This window comes from Bacillus rossius, chromosome 1, assembly GCF_032445375.1.
Source record: "Bacillus rossius redtenbacheri isolate Brsri chromosome 1, Brsri_v3, whole genome shotgun sequence".
Lineage (NCBI taxonomy): Eukaryota > Metazoa > Arthropoda > Insecta > Phasmatodea > Bacillidae > Bacillus > Bacillus rossius.
This window is the reverse complement of record NC_086330.1, coordinates 102365228-102383257: the sequence shown is the minus strand read 5'-3', so window position 1 is coordinate 102383257 and position 18030 is coordinate 102365228. Positions and strand designations below refer to the sequence as shown.

General features: G+C 38.9%; 1 protein-coding gene across 3 annotated transcripts in view; it reads right to left on the bottom strand.

The window, feature by feature from the left end:
* LOC134540903 (structural maintenance of chromosomes protein 1A-like) overlaps positions 1–18030 on the bottom strand; it is a 151457-nt gene that overhangs the window by 93529 nt on the left and 39898 nt on the right. For all 3 annotated transcript variants that reach the window (XM_063383972.1, XM_063383989.1, XM_063383981.1), the window contains exons 10-12: positions 17137–17348; positions 10697–10865; positions 6296–6418 (exon numbers count right to left, since the gene is read on the bottom strand). In XM_063383972.1, coding sequence (XP_063240042.1) covers positions 6296–6418; positions 10697–10865; positions 17137–17348 — 504 coding nt within the window. The remainder of the gene's footprint in view (positions 1–6295; positions 6419–10696; positions 10866–17136; positions 17349–18030) is intronic.

Below are 18030 nucleotides of genomic sequence, written 5' to 3'. Positions count from 1 at the left end.
AATTTGCAAAACGAGTGCGATCTCTTCCTTAAAAAAATTATAAAAATCCCAAAATACTTTTATTCAGTGCTTTAAACTTTCCTTTGTTATCTTAAAAGGCGCAGATACGGAATTCAAACTCGTTTAGGAGTAATAGCAATTTATTATTTACATTACAATACCTGTGCATTCATGCGGCTATCAATATTATTTTTGCTTGCTGTCTATGTGCGTCTTGTTTGTTTTCGACAACTTATAAAAACGTATATATTTTTTATTTGGATATTGTAAGGCAATGTAAATAAAAAAAATTAAAAAAATACGTCCCTACTATGCACCCAAGCTGAAGCGTCAACACTTGACATGAGACACGAAACATTGACGATGGCACTTATTTGTGTAGCAAATAATGTATTGTAAATGCAGGTTTGGTATTGTTATTCAAATTCGTAAATCAGCCAAGTTATGTAATTTGATTCAGCCTTTAATTTTAAATGTTAAAATATAGTGTAATTAGATTAAAATTCATTGCAGTGCATCAAATACTGTCGTAACTCTCTACGTTTGTAATTATGGAGTATAGGGCCACCATGGAAATAAAAAAAGTAAAAACAAAACTTATTTTACTTCCTTACATGATTCCTGATCATTCTGCAAAACGGCATCGCGATATTTCCAGTAATTTGCATAAAAATTACCTTTTTAAACGAGTGTATTTTTTAAAGTTTTATAGACATTAACAAATTAGGTTGCGGAAATGTGGCCCTATGCCCGATTATCACGTTACTGTGCGTCCTCCGGCGATGATTTTAAACTATCGTTGTATCGTATATTATTTACCTCTTGTTTGTTTTTCACGAGAATTGACAAAATCATCATAACGCCTAATGATATATTTCCACCGCAAGACACCTAGCGCTAGAGTTGAATAGCGGACGTCGAACGAACTATGGAGACAGTAAGTGGTCACTTTTATCTGGCGAGTGTCCAGACCTCCCCTTCTTAGACCGTGGTCATGGGTAAGTGAACACTCACTGTGTGGACTAGCTCTAGCATTTCTGGGTCCTCAGTCGTTTCGTTCAAGTGCGAACGAGACATCATGTCTGCAAAATGTAAGTCTTTACCTGGGACATAGTAGACGTTTAGCGAGTATTTAAGAAGTTTAAGACGGAGACACTGAAGACGAGGAGAACCTATGCTGGCAATGTTCTTACGCATTATGGTAACAAGCGGCTTGTGGTCAGTTTGGACATTAACATGGGATCCGTATATGAACTCGTGGAATTTGGAAGTGGCAAAATGAATGGCTAGCATTTCTTTTTCAGACTGAGAATAATTTTTTTCAGAGTCATTTAAGCCTCGAGATGCTGCTGCTACCAGCGTCCGGTTACCTTTCCCTGGTGTAGTTGCTCGGAAGAGACAACACCCTAGCCCGTGCTGTGATGCGTCACACTGCAGCGTGGTTTCTTTACAGGGGTCAAACGCAGACAACACAGGTGCTGATGAAATGTGTAATTTAAGTGTGTCAAATGCCACTTGGTGGGCAGGGAGCCACTGCCACTCAACCCCAGCCCGAAGAAGTTCACACAATGGAGCTATTGTGGTGGCCATGTGCGGTACAAAACACCGGACATAATTGAACATGCCAATAACCTGTTGAAGCTGTTTTTTGTTTTTTGGTGGCTCTAGTTCTAGGAGGGCCCTAACCCTATCGGGATCAACCTTCATTCCATCCAGTGAAAAGTGGTGCCCTACATACCTAACTTCCTGTAGTTTGTATTGGAGTTTCTCCTTGTTAAATTTTATGTTTCTCTCCCTAGCCCTCTCAACGACTTGACGTACAGCTTCAGCATGGATTTCCTCTGTTTCCCCCATACACAAAATGTCATCAAAATAAATTACAGTGTTAGGAATATCTGAGAAATTAAGTTCAACAAGGTTTTGAAACAGTTCAGGAGCGTTTGCAGTTCCATAGGGCAATCGCAGGTACCGGTAGGTGCCATATGGGCTGGAAAAACAACACTTGAGAGAGGACTCATCATCTAGTAGAATTTGATGAAACCCTTCGCGGAGATCAAAGACAGAAAAATATTTTTTTCCTGCCAGCTTTTCCGAGATCTCACTCACCTTAGGTACAGAGTGGTACTGTCTGATAATACTTTTATTCAGGTCAGAGGGATCCAGACATAGTCGAATTTTCCCATTTGGTTTTTCTGTAATCACAAGGTTACTGACCCAAGCCCCTTCGTAAACCACATGCACTTTTTCTATGACATTCCTATCTACTAACCTGCTTAATTCTTCTCTGAGTGGCGTTCTTAAAGCTATTGGCACCCTCCTTGGTGGCTTGCTTACCGGTATGACCCCAGGCCTGGTGAGTATTTTACCTTTTTGTGGAAAACAACCAAGACCTTGAAAAACATCTTTGTTTTCTGCTATGAACAACTCTTTGATAGATGTGGTTACCGAATTCACACGTTTGACAAGATTTAAAGCTAAGCAGCCTGACAAACCCAACAGTGGCATGATTTCCAAGTCTACCAGCACAAATTCAATCCAAGTTTCAGAGTCACGAGTTCGACAACTTAAGAGAACTTTCCCTACAGGCTTTATGAGACCATCTAAAGTCTTTAACTTGACATTGGTGGGCTGTATTTTGAATTGATGGTTAATCTTTTTAAACAATTTGACAGGTAAAACACTTACTTGAGCCCCTGTGTCAAGTTTTACCTTTATTCTCCTATTTTCAATGTCAATGGTCTCATGCCACTCATTGGGATATGTCAAGTTGCTTTGTGTTTTAGCCTGACCCTCCTTTGCACTAGCACTAACTTCTAAGTTATAACAATACACTGATTCGTCAGAGCTATTTGAATCACAATTTTCAACCACTTGCACTGTCTTCACCCAGCATGAGTTTGCAAAATGATTCTGTTTCCCACACTTTGCGCACTTTTTCCCATAGGCTGGGCAAGCCCTTGGTCCATGCCTGGATTGGCACCGCTTGCAGAGGAAGTCGCTGCTCTGAGAGTTTGATCCCTTTTTTGTATTCCATTCCCGTTTTTGCCTCACAGCATTCACCGACGCACTTTCACCGATGTCACTGTTTTTATGGATGTGTTGTACTTGTTGTCGGCTTTGCTCGCACACCCGACAATGTGCGGCTGTTTTCTCCAAGGTTAAGTGATCCATCCGTAGCAATGCTTCTTGGACTCCTTTGTCCCTAATGCCAAACACGATGCGGTCACGTAGCATTTTATCCTCATCACTTTCCTTTGCCTCCTCGGTCGCTGTGTTATAGTTGCAATTTTTTACCAGCTGTCGCAACGAGGTTAAGAAATGCTCGAACCCCTCGCCTTCTTCCTGCACCCTCTGGTTGAACACGTAGCGCTCGAACACCTCATTTAGTCTGGGATTTACGTACCGCTCGATTGCTGCCTTCACTTCCTTGTAAACATTTTTGTCCTGGTCTGGAATGTTTAGTGAGACAAGTATACGAGATGACTCACTTCCCATCATGTTGCGAAGTAGAGATATTTTGACCTTGTCGGGCACATTATCTTGACCTGTGCTTATAAGATAGTCTTCAAACTCAGTTTCCCAGAACTTCCAATCGTTATATGCGGTCGTGCTTTGGAGATCAAGGTCAGGTGGGAGTTTCACTCCGCTGGTCGCCATTGTTTTCACACGAATTTAGCTTAAGTTTAATTTGGTCCTTTCGACTGCGCCATGTTGTAGTTACTCAAATAATACTCAGGACTCTTGGTACTCTATTACTTTATTATTGTCACTTAGTCACTTACTCTTACATATCACGGCCATCTTAACCTACATTTTCTCCACACTCTCGCCAACTTGGCCATATACAACACCTACGTTGTAAGGAACCAGAATGGAAGAGAAGTGAGAAGAAATGAAACACACATAAAAGCGTCTTCAAAAACAGAAGAAAGTGAAAGACATCAAGAAGTCATATTGCCAATAAACAGCGAAGAAAAGGAAGGAAGAAGTAAAGAACATCACAGGAGAGCTCAGGAAACATCAGACGGTGTAACAAGTGGTTTTGCAGGCTTCGAAGTGAATACTTATAAAGACCATGTAATGAATGATGAAAATGGTAGGGCAAATAGACAATCATATAAATTTAGTTTAATGGAAGCTGACAGGAGTGTAGGGTGCACTAGAATGCAAGATACTTTTATCAAACCAGCTGGTGTTAACAGAACAACAGTAACAAGATCAGGGAGAGTTATAAATCCTCCCAAGAGGTTGAACATGTAATGTATGTACAGTGTATTTGACAAACAACTTTGAAAGGGGAGATGTTGTAGTGTAGTCATGAAGTTGGTGCCACTGTAAGACAGTTGTGATGATGGTGTCATCGAGCTAGGATAAACACGGAGTGGTAACAGATATTAAATAGAATAGAAGCAGTGTATGTGATATTATTATATGTCTGCCCTTACCCTGAATGGGCACTAAAACAATGCATATATCACACACCCATAAGTAAAAATTTAAAAAAAAAAAGGGTAGGGTGAAGAGATACTCACATTAATGGTACAGCCCCTGGACAATATCTGCATATTATTTTAGTATAGTGTTTATTTTATATCACACAATCAAGGTCGCTTCACATGCAACTGAGATTGACTTAATTTGAGACTTAATTTGTTGGAAGTTATCTTTCATTCAAAGTCATCTTCATATACACATTTGACATCGTCCGGGCCTGCGGCCCCTGTTAAGTCCGATATGCCACCGCCCAAACACCACCCACCCTCCATTCAAACCTCCCGCCTACCCGTGCGTACCTGTGCGTGTGCGTGCGTGTGTGTTCACCCGGCAAGAGGGCGCTGTCGAGTCAGTGCGCCGCACCCCTAAAACATAAGTAAATATAATTGTGTTATTTGTTTTTATATTCCCTAAGTGCAACGTGACGGCAGATCGGCCGGGAGGGTTTTATGTACTTTTATTTAAAATAAGGTATCAGAATATAATAGCATTTCCGGACATTCCCGAGGAAACCCGAAGCCAGACAATAATTAAATTTAAATCTTAATAATTATAATTTGCACAATCCTTTCTCTTTATTCAAAAAATTGTCACGTAATTTTTAAATCACTCTTGTCATGTTACTTTAGTTTCCCGTGGCACGAATTCGCAAATATATTTAACGGCAATTGTTTCGGCGGGAGGACGCCATGTTAGTCGAGCCGAGCCATGATCTCAGCAAAGTCCGCCGCCATCAACGACCGAGAGTAGACGCGCCAGCACTCCGGGGACCTCACCGCTTGTTTTCACCGCCAAGTAATTCTGTTTCACTTTAATTCCATATAAATCATGTTCTTTTCGTCCTCGGAGCTCCTCTCGGTCGGGGGACTGCATGACTAATTGTCTTACGACCAGTAACGGTCTTTTCTCTTTTGTAATACGTAATGTAAGATGTGACCACGTGGGGGTCTTCACACCTTAATCGATTCGTGCCGCGGGCGTTTTAAACAGTTTCAATCGTGTACGTGTGTAAGTTGCATTCGCCGAATAAATCAGGTGTGTAAATCAAATGTATTATTTTATTATTTAAATATGTTTCGCCACGTGGAGTGTGACGGCGTGTGGGACGCCTGAGAGCCCACTGCGTAGATAATAGCGTGCCCGACGCTGAGAGCGGGCAGGGATTCGTGCTAGGTGTATTCAGGGGGAAATTAAAATCACACCTCACATGGGCGACGTCACGACCCTGGGAAAGAGTTTCACATCGGTCCGTGCACATGGCACGGTGGCGCCCATAAAACCCGAGCACACATTAAAATTCAGTCAGTAAATATCAGAGACTACGGCCCCCGTATCAGATTGTATGGTCAAGGTTGTCATGTTCATTGTCACCTTATATTCAGGTCATTCTATACAATTGAATAGTTACAATGCTTGACATTAAAAATAGAAACTAATACTTAATTCCATTTTTTCATTACAAAAGAAAAAAATGAACTTCAAACTAAAAGAGTTAATTAAAATTAACCAAATGAACATTCATTAAGCACTCAAAACATAGTTAAATCTATGTATTGTTTAGAACACTGGTAGAAATGCATCAGTATGTAAAATAATAAAAAAATTAACAAATTACAATTAGTGTTTCAATTAATTATGATGCTATTTTGTTTTTTGTAGTATGAATTAGGCTTATTTTTATTTTGATCACGTAATAGTGAAGTATAAAATTTTTACATAGTGCATTTTTAAGCATTATACCACAAAACATCTAAAATTCTCATCTTGAGTGCACTAAATTACTATTAACTACTTAACTTACCTTACGAGCCTTTAATTCATTAAATGCTTTTTCATCCCAACGCTTTGCCTTGCGTGCCAAATCAACTTGTCCACCGGAGATAAGACCATTTTTCTTGTAGTATGTACCATCCAAGGAAACTACCTATAATATTTTTGCATAGATATTACAGCAAAGCAGTAATTAGGTAGCAATTTAGTTTATCAAATAAATTAATAAATCAATCTATTTAATGGATATGATGTTGGCGGGGATAGCTGGGGTAGTGGTATTGTTAGATGATATTTTAGTTACTGGAAGAAATGCAGAGGAACACTGGCAGCGGGTACGTGAGGTCTTGAGAAGGATAGATAGGGCAGGACTGCGGCTGAAAAAGTCAAAATGCAGGTTTACTGTACACAGTGTTGTGTTTTTGGGGTACAGAATTGATGAAGAAGGTGTGCATCCAACACAGAAGAAGATTGAATCGATCCACAAGGCTCCAGAACTGACCTCCCATAAAGAGCTTCAAACATTTCTGGGTCTTTTGAACTTTAAGAGAGATTCCTGAAGGATAAAGCTTTTGTGTTAGAACCCCTTCACCGCTTGTTGGATCATGGGACCCCTTGGAAATGGACCCATGAACATAGTGAGGCATTTGGCAAAGCAAAAGAATTGTTGCAGTCGGATGTGGTGCTAACACACTATGATCCACAAAAGCATCTCATTCTCACCTGTGATGCTTCGGATTATGGAGTGGGTGCAGTCTTGGCCCATGTAATAGAAGATGGGTGTGAGGCACCTATTGCTTTTGGATCACGAACCTTGCATAAGCAGGAAAGAAACTACTCACAATTGGATAAAGAAACACTAGCTATTATGTTTGGAGTCACGAAATTCCGCCAGTATGTGACAGGAAGACCATTTATTATTGTGAGCGACCACAATCTCTTACTGCGCCTATAGGATCCCACTAAGAAAACACCAGACATACTGTCTCCCCGGCTGTTGCGTTGGAGTTTGTGGCTAGCCATGTACGACTACAAGCTAGTTCACAAGGCAGGGACCAAGATTGGCCATGCTGATGCATTCAGCTGGTTGCCTATGCAGTCAAGATGTTTAAAATTCCAGTAGTGGGTGATGTGTTGATGCTGGAAGAAATGTCAGATTTGCCAGTAAGAGCAGACAAAATAGCACAAGTTACAGAAGAGGATCCAACACTGGCTCAAGTTAAACAAAACACTTGTATGGGTTGGCCAGAGGGAGATGTTGCAGAAGATCTTCGTCCATATGTTCGTCGTAAAGAACAACTGTCTGTCTAAAAGGGTCGCATCTTGTGGGGGAACCGTGTGATTATTCCACCATCTTTAAGGACACATTTGTTACAGGTACTGCATGCAGCACATGATGGAGTTATCAGGTCCAAGGCGTTAGCCCGCATCTACATGTGGTGGCCTAAGATGGACACTGACATTGAAGCAATTGTTGGACAATATGTAGAATGTCAGCAGCAATGAGCAAACCCCCCAAAAGTGAAAGACGTTTCTTGGATTGCAGAAACAAAACCATGGCAAAGAATACACATAGATTTTTTTGGCCCATTTCAAGGGCAAGTGTTCCTGATAGTTGTTGATGCATATTCCAGGTGGCCAGAAGTCAGGAGGGTGCAGTGTATGACCTCTGCATCAGTCATCAGAGAACTTAGAGACATATTCAGCTGGCATGGCCTACCACATGTGACAATGGAACAGCTTTTGTGTCTGCGGAAATAAGAACTTTTCTAGCAAAGAATGGGATTCGACTAATACGAATAACACTTTTCACCCATATACAAACGGCCAGGCTGAAAGAATGGTACAAACTATTAAGGGGAAACTTAAGAAACTTTCGAGTGGTGATTGGCAAACAAGATTGGCTCGTATGCTGTTTTCTTTGCCGACAAAACCCTGTACAGTGACTAACAAGATGCCATCAATGCTGCTGATGGGTAGGTCATTGCGTACAACATTGGAACAGATACACCCAAAGGCTTGTGAGGATCGTCAAACTTCGAACATCCCTGAAACGGTGAGATGTTTTGATATTGAAGATCCAGTGCTGTACAGGAATCACAGTGGGGCTAAAAAATGGCTGTTGGGAGTCATCAAGGCAAAGGAAGGGCCCTTGACATATGTAGTGTCAAGTAGTAGTGGATAATCATATAGGCATCACACTGATCAGTTACTCCGAAGAGCATGGCCACAAGTTGCGGAGGGTTATTCAAAAGGGGAGAAGTCTAGCATCACAATCTATTCGGCTGGCCAGAGACAAGAGGATAATAGCAAGCAAGCAGTACATAAGGATGTGGCAGTGGTACACTAGAAGCCTGGCTGTTCAGCTAAAGATTCAAGACCAAGATCACCACCCAGAGAACCAGCACCTCCTGAGGCTCAAGACTGGGAACCTTTCAGAGGTTTTGGAGAGTACCATCTCGAGCGCAGACACCATCTATAGGGGTAGAAGAATCCGAAGACATGTTGGCATTCAGGATGGGAAATGGCTGTCGTCGGCAACAAGATAATGAGACACTTAGAACTTCAAAGAGAGTAACATGATTACCAAACAGACTAAATGATTTTGTAGTGTACTAAATTAAGGGAAAAGATATGTTATGTATTTAGGTTAAGATATTTTGTATGACAAGGTTGGCATTATCTGGGTTAAGATAGTTGTGTTGTCTGGTTGGTATTATGTATGTGACAGTTGAACTGTAGCCATGTTTTTGAAAGGAAACCTACAATGTTAAGAGTTCTGTCTTTAATAAATAAAGACATGTGCAGAACATAATACTATTAATAATCATAATTGGCAAAGGATAAAAATTTAAGAATACTTCCAACTAATTACATACTAGCAAATGAACATAAAATATAGAACATAGATACAGTTATGATGTTTTTTGCAGATGCACTAAAACATAATTCCAAGAAATAATATCTACCCAGAGAACTGAAAAAAAGTTTTCAATTACAAATTTTTACATTTTATATTTTATTTTAATTTTACATGAATCAACAAATACACTAGAGTCCCGTTATAGCGAGGTGTCAAGGTTCCGGGTTTGATCCTCGCTATAACCGTGTCCTCGCTATAACCGAATTGGACAAATTTTGGCCCCCAAAAAATAAATTAACCGAAAATAGCATAAAAATCGTGTTTAAACCTGTATAATTGGAAAATAACAGGTTATATTAAGGAAATCTTAATTTCTGTGAGCAGATGTGTGAATTCTCTTTAAAACGATACCCCATAAGTACGGATGCGATCACCGATTGCGTCAAAATAACCAGAATACCCTACCACGCCACGTAAGTATAGCATCTCAGCCCGCGGCCGACGCAGCATTGTCCTGCTATCTATTGTCGACGCGGGCAGTCTGCTGGCGGCCATGTTGGTTTCGGATGTTGCTAACAGGTGGTACTAGTGTAGCGCGACGATTTAATTCCTTACAAAAAAGCAGGAATGCGGCTGCGGCAACGCACGTACGCCTCAAACGAAATAGTCGCTGGAAAACTATAATTTTTTCATTTAAAGAAACCTGTCAACTTTTTTAGAAAATAAATTTGGGATTAAACTCAAACCATTACAACCCCTTTCCCGGACAGATACCCCAACAACTGACCGAAACAAAAGTTACAAGAAAACTGCCCTAGCGATTCGGAAATAAATACGGTAGTGCCTACTAGAGGTGTAAAAGTAACGAAAAAATGTGTACCCGTATGTACTAGTTACTATCGTTACGTTACTCGTTACTTCTGATACCGCATAACATGCAATGTTATGTTGCAGCAACAAATTCAGTCGTATTGCGTACGCGTACAGTATGCCGTCGCGTAAATAATAAATAGAATTTAAACAATTAACAATATTTGATAATTAATAGTTTTTGTTAACCAAGAAACAATTAAATCTCATTAGAGCGGCTTTTTAATATTATCTCTTTTAAGATAACAATCAAAAAACGTGAAAATACGCGATTATAAAAACAAAAACATATTTCTAATTTGTAAAAAATACTTTCTTACGTTGTTTCTGTTCCAATCTCAAACTTTGTCTACACACGGCAGACGGCACAGATAACTAACGGAAGTTTGATAAAAGAAAGAAAGGATGGGATTCTATTTTTAAAGCCACGCACTTAGGTGGCGACTGCAAGGCTGAAGAATGTGACTGGCGTCAACGGCAAGATGTCTCGTGGCGAGCGAGAGGGGTGGAGATAAAGCAGACAAATAACAAAAGCGCGCTTCAAGCGATCACGCCGTAAATTCCTCAAAAATACCTCGTTATAGCCGTGTTCTCGCTATTACCGTGCTCGCTATAACGAGATTCTACTGTACTCTAAATTCTTAACTACTAGAAGACAGCTTAAATATTGCAAAAAAATAAAATTGTGAAGGGAGTTACATCGTAATGAGTTCTGCTCTCCATGTTATATGCCACGTACTCAGCATCTTCTGATGTCTGGCAGACCAACACATTAGCCGTGGCAAACCACACCGCGGTCTCCACTTCTGGCGGAGAGAAATTCAGCACATCAAACAGCAGTTTGACGTTGCCTGGCTCTGTTATGTTCCTGGAAGAAGTCATAATTCAAATAAAAAATAATAATAGTGCAATCAATATTCAAAATATATTTAATCAAGTGCACAAAAAATGTTAACACAAACAAAATGCCAGAAATAATCTTAAACTGTTTGAAATCTCTGGCTGGATCATTCAAGCTCTAGCCTCATCAATAACTGAGGATCATTAATTTATTCTTCTCTCTTTCTCTCGCTCTCTCTGCCCCCCCCCCCCCCCCCATACACACACACACTCCTGCTCACTTGTACGCAATTCTAGCAAAGATGGAAAGAAGAAAAGAGTGTGCTGGCATGTTGAGTGACAAATGGGGACTGGTACATACCAGTGCTTCCTCTTTGCTAGCCAGTTTGCTGACAAAAGGTAGAGGAATGGAACAATTTCTTGCCTACCTCCTAGTGCTCACCCATTGCAAACAGTGCAGATGAACAAGGCTAAATAAGCTAGGTCATTATTTATGCTTGTAGACAAATCATGTTCAAATATTAATTTTTACTTATTTCCTATAAAATATTTTTTAAGTGTTAGAAGTTTTTATTTGTAGAATATCAGAAAGTTGTCCAAATACGGATGAAATATTTCACTAGTTGGAAACACTAGCTTCTAGTATGTACTTCCCCCTCCACAGCGGGCATTCACTCGGCTTGGTAGTTTATCCAGTCTGGCTGTGGCTGCTGTTGGAGATAGACGCTCCACTGCCATCTCCCACCAAATGTGAAGTGCTCTCTGTTATTCACTTTCTTAACACAGAGAAGGTCAGCCCAGTTGAAATTCATCATTGTCTGATGGCCATTTATGGCAATGTGATTAACCAGCGTAATGTTAGGAAATGATATGCTGAGTTCTCGAGTGGTAGAATCAATGTGCATGACCAGGAAGGAAGGGGAAGGAGGTCTTGAATTGGTGACACAGTGTTGGAGAAAACTCAGGCTAAACTTTGTGAAGACCGCCGTCTGACAGTCTGGGACCGCGTAATTTTGATTCCAGAAGTCAGCAAATCAACTATCAAAACCATTTTAACTGACAAATTGGGGCACAGGAAGGTGTGCGCTTGTTGGGTGCCGAAAATATTGACAGACGTTTAGGTAGAAAAACATGTGGAAAGTGCTCAGAAATTTTTGGAATGTTTTGAAAGGATAGGAGATGATTTTTTGAATTCAATCATTACAGATGACAAAACATGGCATTACCATCACACTCCTGAGTCCAAAATGCAATCTCTGACAAAAAAAGAAATGGCAAGTGTGTTTTGGGATCGAAAAGAAGTTCTTCTCATCAGAATTTTGCCTGAAGGGAGCACAATAAATGCTGATCGTTATTATGAAACGTTAAAAATTTTTTTGAAACGCAATTGAAAACAAGTGAAGAGGGAGGTTGAGCAAGGACAATATGTAGTTTGTTGCATGAACACGCCCACCTCCATACAGCAGCTGTAACCACCAGGCTCCTGCAATCTTTTAAGTGGGATGTTCTTATCCATCCTGCTATGACCCTGACCTGGCATCCAGTGGTTTCCATCTCTTCCTTCACTAAAGCAACATTTGAACAGGAAACACTTTACGACTGATGAGGAAGTCCAGGAAGAGGTATCAAACTGGTTGCAGACCACGGCGGGAGATTTTTATGACAAAGGGATCAAAGACTTTGTTCTCCAACTCAACAAGTTCTTTGAACTTGCCAGGAATTACATATAAAAATAGTGTAGACACGTACAAACGAATGCCATGTACAAATATTGTAGGAATAAAATCTTCCTGATTTTTAAAACGAAAACTGGCTTTAATTTTTGGACAATTCTCGTATATACATACTGACCGGCAAAGAGAAAGCATTAGCACATATGTCCACGTTTGTCACACAACATGCCAGTGCAACCATTTATTCTTTTCATCTTTGCCCAAACTGCATACAAGTGAGCGGGAGACCAATGCCCTTATCTGAATAGAATGCCTGCCTCCACTAAAGCAACTGCTTACATACTGACATATTTCCTGCTTATTGGTGCATCTACCACCAGCAAATACCAACGCCAGGAATTGTCACTCCACATCGATGCCAGCCAGCGAAGGATCAGCAGCAAGTCTACACAATCCTTAGTTGCCACACAGTGCCATTCCATGTCCCTAGTCAATCCCACTTCCCTTATGTAACACTTTTCCTTTAACCTTCTTCTTCTCATTTTACTGTTCTTGAAGACCTCAACTAGTGATGGCCCGATACTGAAAAAAAAACCTGGTTCCCATACAGGTACCGATGATTAATATTTTACCAATCCGATACCTGATAACCAATATTGTTTATAGTTTTAAAAAAATGTTAATTCAAGTTTATTGAATAAACTAGTTAACTAGTATCTGCAAATTTCTAGTAATGAATGTGTTAAGCTTTAAGACCTATTAATCACTCTTATTTTTTAACATTTTGATATTTCCACTAAAAGCTCTCTAAAAATTTAACAGGGCTGTATATGAGTAGTAAGAAGCAACTGCGGACAAGAGTTTACCAGTAGTATCTGTAATCGTTACTCGCTATACATTACTGTTTACTGAAAAACTTGACATGAATGGTACAGAGAAAGCTCAGTAACAATTCATCAGAACACTATTTTTAGTATATTTATATTGCTATGATAATCTGTACTTATTCTTAAGAATAAAATTCATAAGCACAATACAAGAAATAAAACTTTCTACATATGCTATAGGTACACTTAATAACAAAAAAGGACTTCTTACTCAGCAAGCAGCCTTCCTCAACATTTACAAGGAAATGTGATTCTCAAACAGACAGAAGAAAAAATGAAAGAATACAGAAAATACTTCTTGATTGGTCATTTGAGTACCAATCATTCAACATACTTGTGTTTTTGAAAATTTCCCATTTAGAGCAACTTAGTAGTACCATGTTTTATCACATAATCATCGTACGCGCATAATCGTTGGACCGTTATTTTAGGACATCAAAATTTGGAGAAAAAATATTTCTCGCATAAACGTTGCATGATGTTTCTAGATTCTGAGCGCTTAAAGACATTTCAAACATTATAACTTTTATCTTTTCGTCTTCATCGCTGCTGTGTACCGCTTATAAAAATGTAGCCAGCGTTAGTTGGCATCATTCGTGTTTGGTTATGTTGATTTCCGTATAGAGTGCGTGCACGTAGTCGAATATCGATACAGATAGTTCATTGATTGTGCATGCAATGCGTGCGCTATGTCTGGTGCCGAGTTAACTACATTTGATAGCCAACGCTTTCTCATGGCGTGCACTACGATAGTTATGCACTCCGACTCACGTTCACGTCACAGTTTTGGTTTTTCTATTTAAAGTTGAACAAAATGTTTTTGTTGCATGACTTATTAATTTAAATTGTTTGGCGTGCTTTTGTATACTCTACTTTTTTAATGAGCGTACTTTCCTTGAATAAGTTTTGTTTTTATGAATAACTTTACCTAACAAAAAATGCTTTTTTCACATAATCATCGCACACCTACTTTTCAAACTTGATTTTAGTATAAAATGTGCAACGATTATGCGAAAAAACACGGTACCTTAATTTATCTCTTTTGGTTTTATTAATGAATATGCTAACACATTTTCTGGAAATAACTTCTGCAAATTCTTGATTGTAGCAGCCCAGTATCATGACAAATATTAATCCAGTATAAATAAATAAAAAATAAACTTCTGACTTGTCCCCAACATCAGAACACACAGTCGATCTATATGTAAAACTTGTGGTAAGTATCACTGCTTTTTAGTTAATTTGCATTAATTAGATCTTTCTTGAACATGGATCCAACATTGAATAAAATGTTCTCCTCTTCTAGGATAGTAATGAAAAACTTTTTTTCAATTTGAATCAAAGTCAAGATGAAATTGAAAATAACATAAATATTAGCTACATTAAAAAAATACCAGTGATACAAAGAGTGCATTATCAGCCTGTTCTGCATAACACACAGTAGTGAGAACAATGTTAAAGACATTATCAAGTTAAACAAATGTCACAGTATGTAAATAAAAAGCCAAATGGTAAAAAACCAAAATTAATTATACAATATCAAGATTAACTTAGGTATGAAGCTATGTTTGAAAGGTGAACACATTACCATTACTGCCTATAACTACGCACCTTTTCAAAAGGCTTAAAATCCGGGTGTTTTGCAAATTCTGAAACATTATGTCAGGAATTTTGCTTTGTCTCTATTAAATATATGATTATTCAGTACCACATAACACAGTTTTAAAATTTGGTACATAGTATTTTGGTGTATTTCATAATTTAAACAAACCTAAGTAGTATGAGTAAAATATTTGTAGTGCAAGTATTTTCCTTTGTTAATAGTGCTCTAAACCCTGTCAGAAGAAAGCATCTTAAAGGTAGAGAAAGAAGAAAAAAGGAGGGGTGGAATAATCATGTGTGCTTGTTTACAGGATAAGCAGCTGCTAGCAATTCATTTTAATCTCTTACAATTTTTCCGGGCTGCAGAAATGTACATTTTATTCTGATAAGTGAGGAAAAAGTAATAATAAATAAATAAAATTATCACGCAAAAATAGAATCCATACTAAACACTTTTTATTTTTTTTATTTAAGATTAGAAAAATAGTTGACAGTAAAAGATAAGGACGTTCATTTCTTTTTCTCTCCAATGCATGCTTGCTTGTGTAAAAGGCGCCAAAGTTTTTCCTTGCAACATGAGATGGCCCTTATTTGTCAGACCCACAGGAAGAAGCTAACTGCCTGAGCTGTCACATAAAAATCTCCGGCGCAGTTTCTATCCTAGGGGAGAGGGCGAGGAGGGCAGGTTGGCATATGGTCAATCGCTGTCAATTAGCTAACCTAAAAAAACATGTAGAGCATGTCAGGATATAAAAACTCTTATTTATTACATTTGTGGCTTAATGTCTTCCACTAGATCTGTAAAAGTTTTCTTTGCCATGTTTTGAAGGAACCGTAACATGGGGCAGACACTGCTTGCAAATGGAGTCTGCATGCCGCATTCATACTCTCTCAAATGTAGAGAAAACAAACTAGATCTGTAAAAGTTTTCTTTGCCATGTTTTGAAGGAACCGTAACATGGGGCAGACACTGCTTACGAATGGAGTCTACGTGTCACATTCATACTCTCTCAAATGTAGAGAAAACAAACTAGATCTGTAAAAGTTTTATTTGCCATGTTTTGAAGGAACCTTAACATGTGGCAGACACTGCTCTTGAATGGAGTCTGCATGTCACATTCATACTCTCTCAAATGTAGAGAAAACAAAAGAGAAAATAATTTGTATAGGAGGCCTGAAAACTGTCAGTTTTCACCCCACGTTTAGCTGTGCCCTCTTTTACTTTCACCCCAAGTTTAGCTGTGCCCTCTTTTACTGACACATATGTCTGACAGTTATAATATAATAGATTATCTTTATGTAAAATGCAAGCTTTTGTTTGTAGTGCAGGAAATAGGGAGGGGAATAGGAGTAGCACGGGACTCTCCCCCCCCCTCCCCCCCAAAGCATCCTAACAATAAGGCAGGATAGGAAGCAGACAGAGAAATAACGGCAACACCATTAGTGTTGTATTTCTTATGCACCAGTAACCTGAGATGCGGTACAGGAACACTTCCCTTGTTATGTTCCAAGTAGATGAGAAATTGTGTAACTGATAACCAATAATATTGGTTTCATTTTACAGATAGCCAATATAGGAAAAAGTACTAATAATACTGATTACCTATACTGGCTATCAGATATCGGGTCATCACTATCCTCAACCCATCATAACACCCACTCCTTTCCAACCAACCACAGAGTGAAGCTACTTTCACACTCTAAGGACATGAGTTGATATTATCTGGTATAAAAAAGAGCTAGGGCCTATCTCAGCAAAAAAAAATATTTTCGAGTACATTCTCCTTGACATGTTGGCCTTGCCAGTAAGATGGTTAGCCTACATGGGAGACTTACCAATAGAATCATATTCAAAAAATATGTAATTTTTTTTCTGAAAAATGTACTTCAACCAAACATTTCTAGTATACTAGCATTGAAAAAAAAAATTAAGTCAAAATTAAATTTAATTCTCTGTATAAATCTATAAAGCATACATTATTACCATTCATTTCAGTGTAACAATAACCCTAAAATGTTTCTTAATAAATTATAATTTTTAGCAAAGCTGACGTATGCCTTGTGATAAATATGTTTATCAATATGATCACTCTATATTTTGTTGAACCGGGTGTTGGAACGCAGGCGAAACGGTTACCTGAGGTGGCTCTTGAGCGGCTTCAGCTGAAGGCTGTTGAGGGGCAGGAAGGTTTCCCGCTCGCTCATGTGACGCTTCAGGAACATGACACACTCCCGAGCGGTGACGTCACTGTCCACCACGATGGCATCCATGTAACTGCCCATCGCCTTCGTGGTGGCCACATTGTACTTCTGGCTGATGGGTTTGCACACCTCGTACAAGCGTCCATACTGCGAGCAAGCACGGCACACTAATGTTAGAAGCAATATAGCAGTCTGGTCACATTTAGCTCGAGTGCAACTCCAAAGGCAATAACCCCTCCTGAGCCTGAATTTAATATCATATTTATTTTGGAGGGCTCATTTATGTTTACTTAAATACTTAAATTCATGTGTTAGTTGCATGAAAGTACTAAACACTAAAGTTCAGTATTTGAGAATTAGATCTGACTTATTAATGTCATGTTTAGCAAGTTTATCCTTTTTTGTACGACATACCCTGCCAAAAATTCTTCCTGGATCTGCCCTTGATTTAGATACAATTCTCTACTATTATCTTTCAATAGCATTCAATGTCTCACATACTTGTAAATTGGAGATAAATGTTAGGATATGGAATAACGATGCTGTTCCAAAAAAATGGACTAACAATATTACAGTTTACTTCATGATAGTACACAGACATCATCTATTTTTGGAAACAACCAAAGATGCATATACATCACCAACTAGATGTACACACCTAGATACAGAAATGTAAATTTACATTCCTATCACCATCCCTTAAATTTATTGTTGCAAACTCTTACACACAGCAATAGAAAAATTGTTAGACTCAGATAATCATCACATAACATAGAAGTCACTTGGTCAGACCAAAATACTATACACATGCCTCATATTTGGTTTTGTT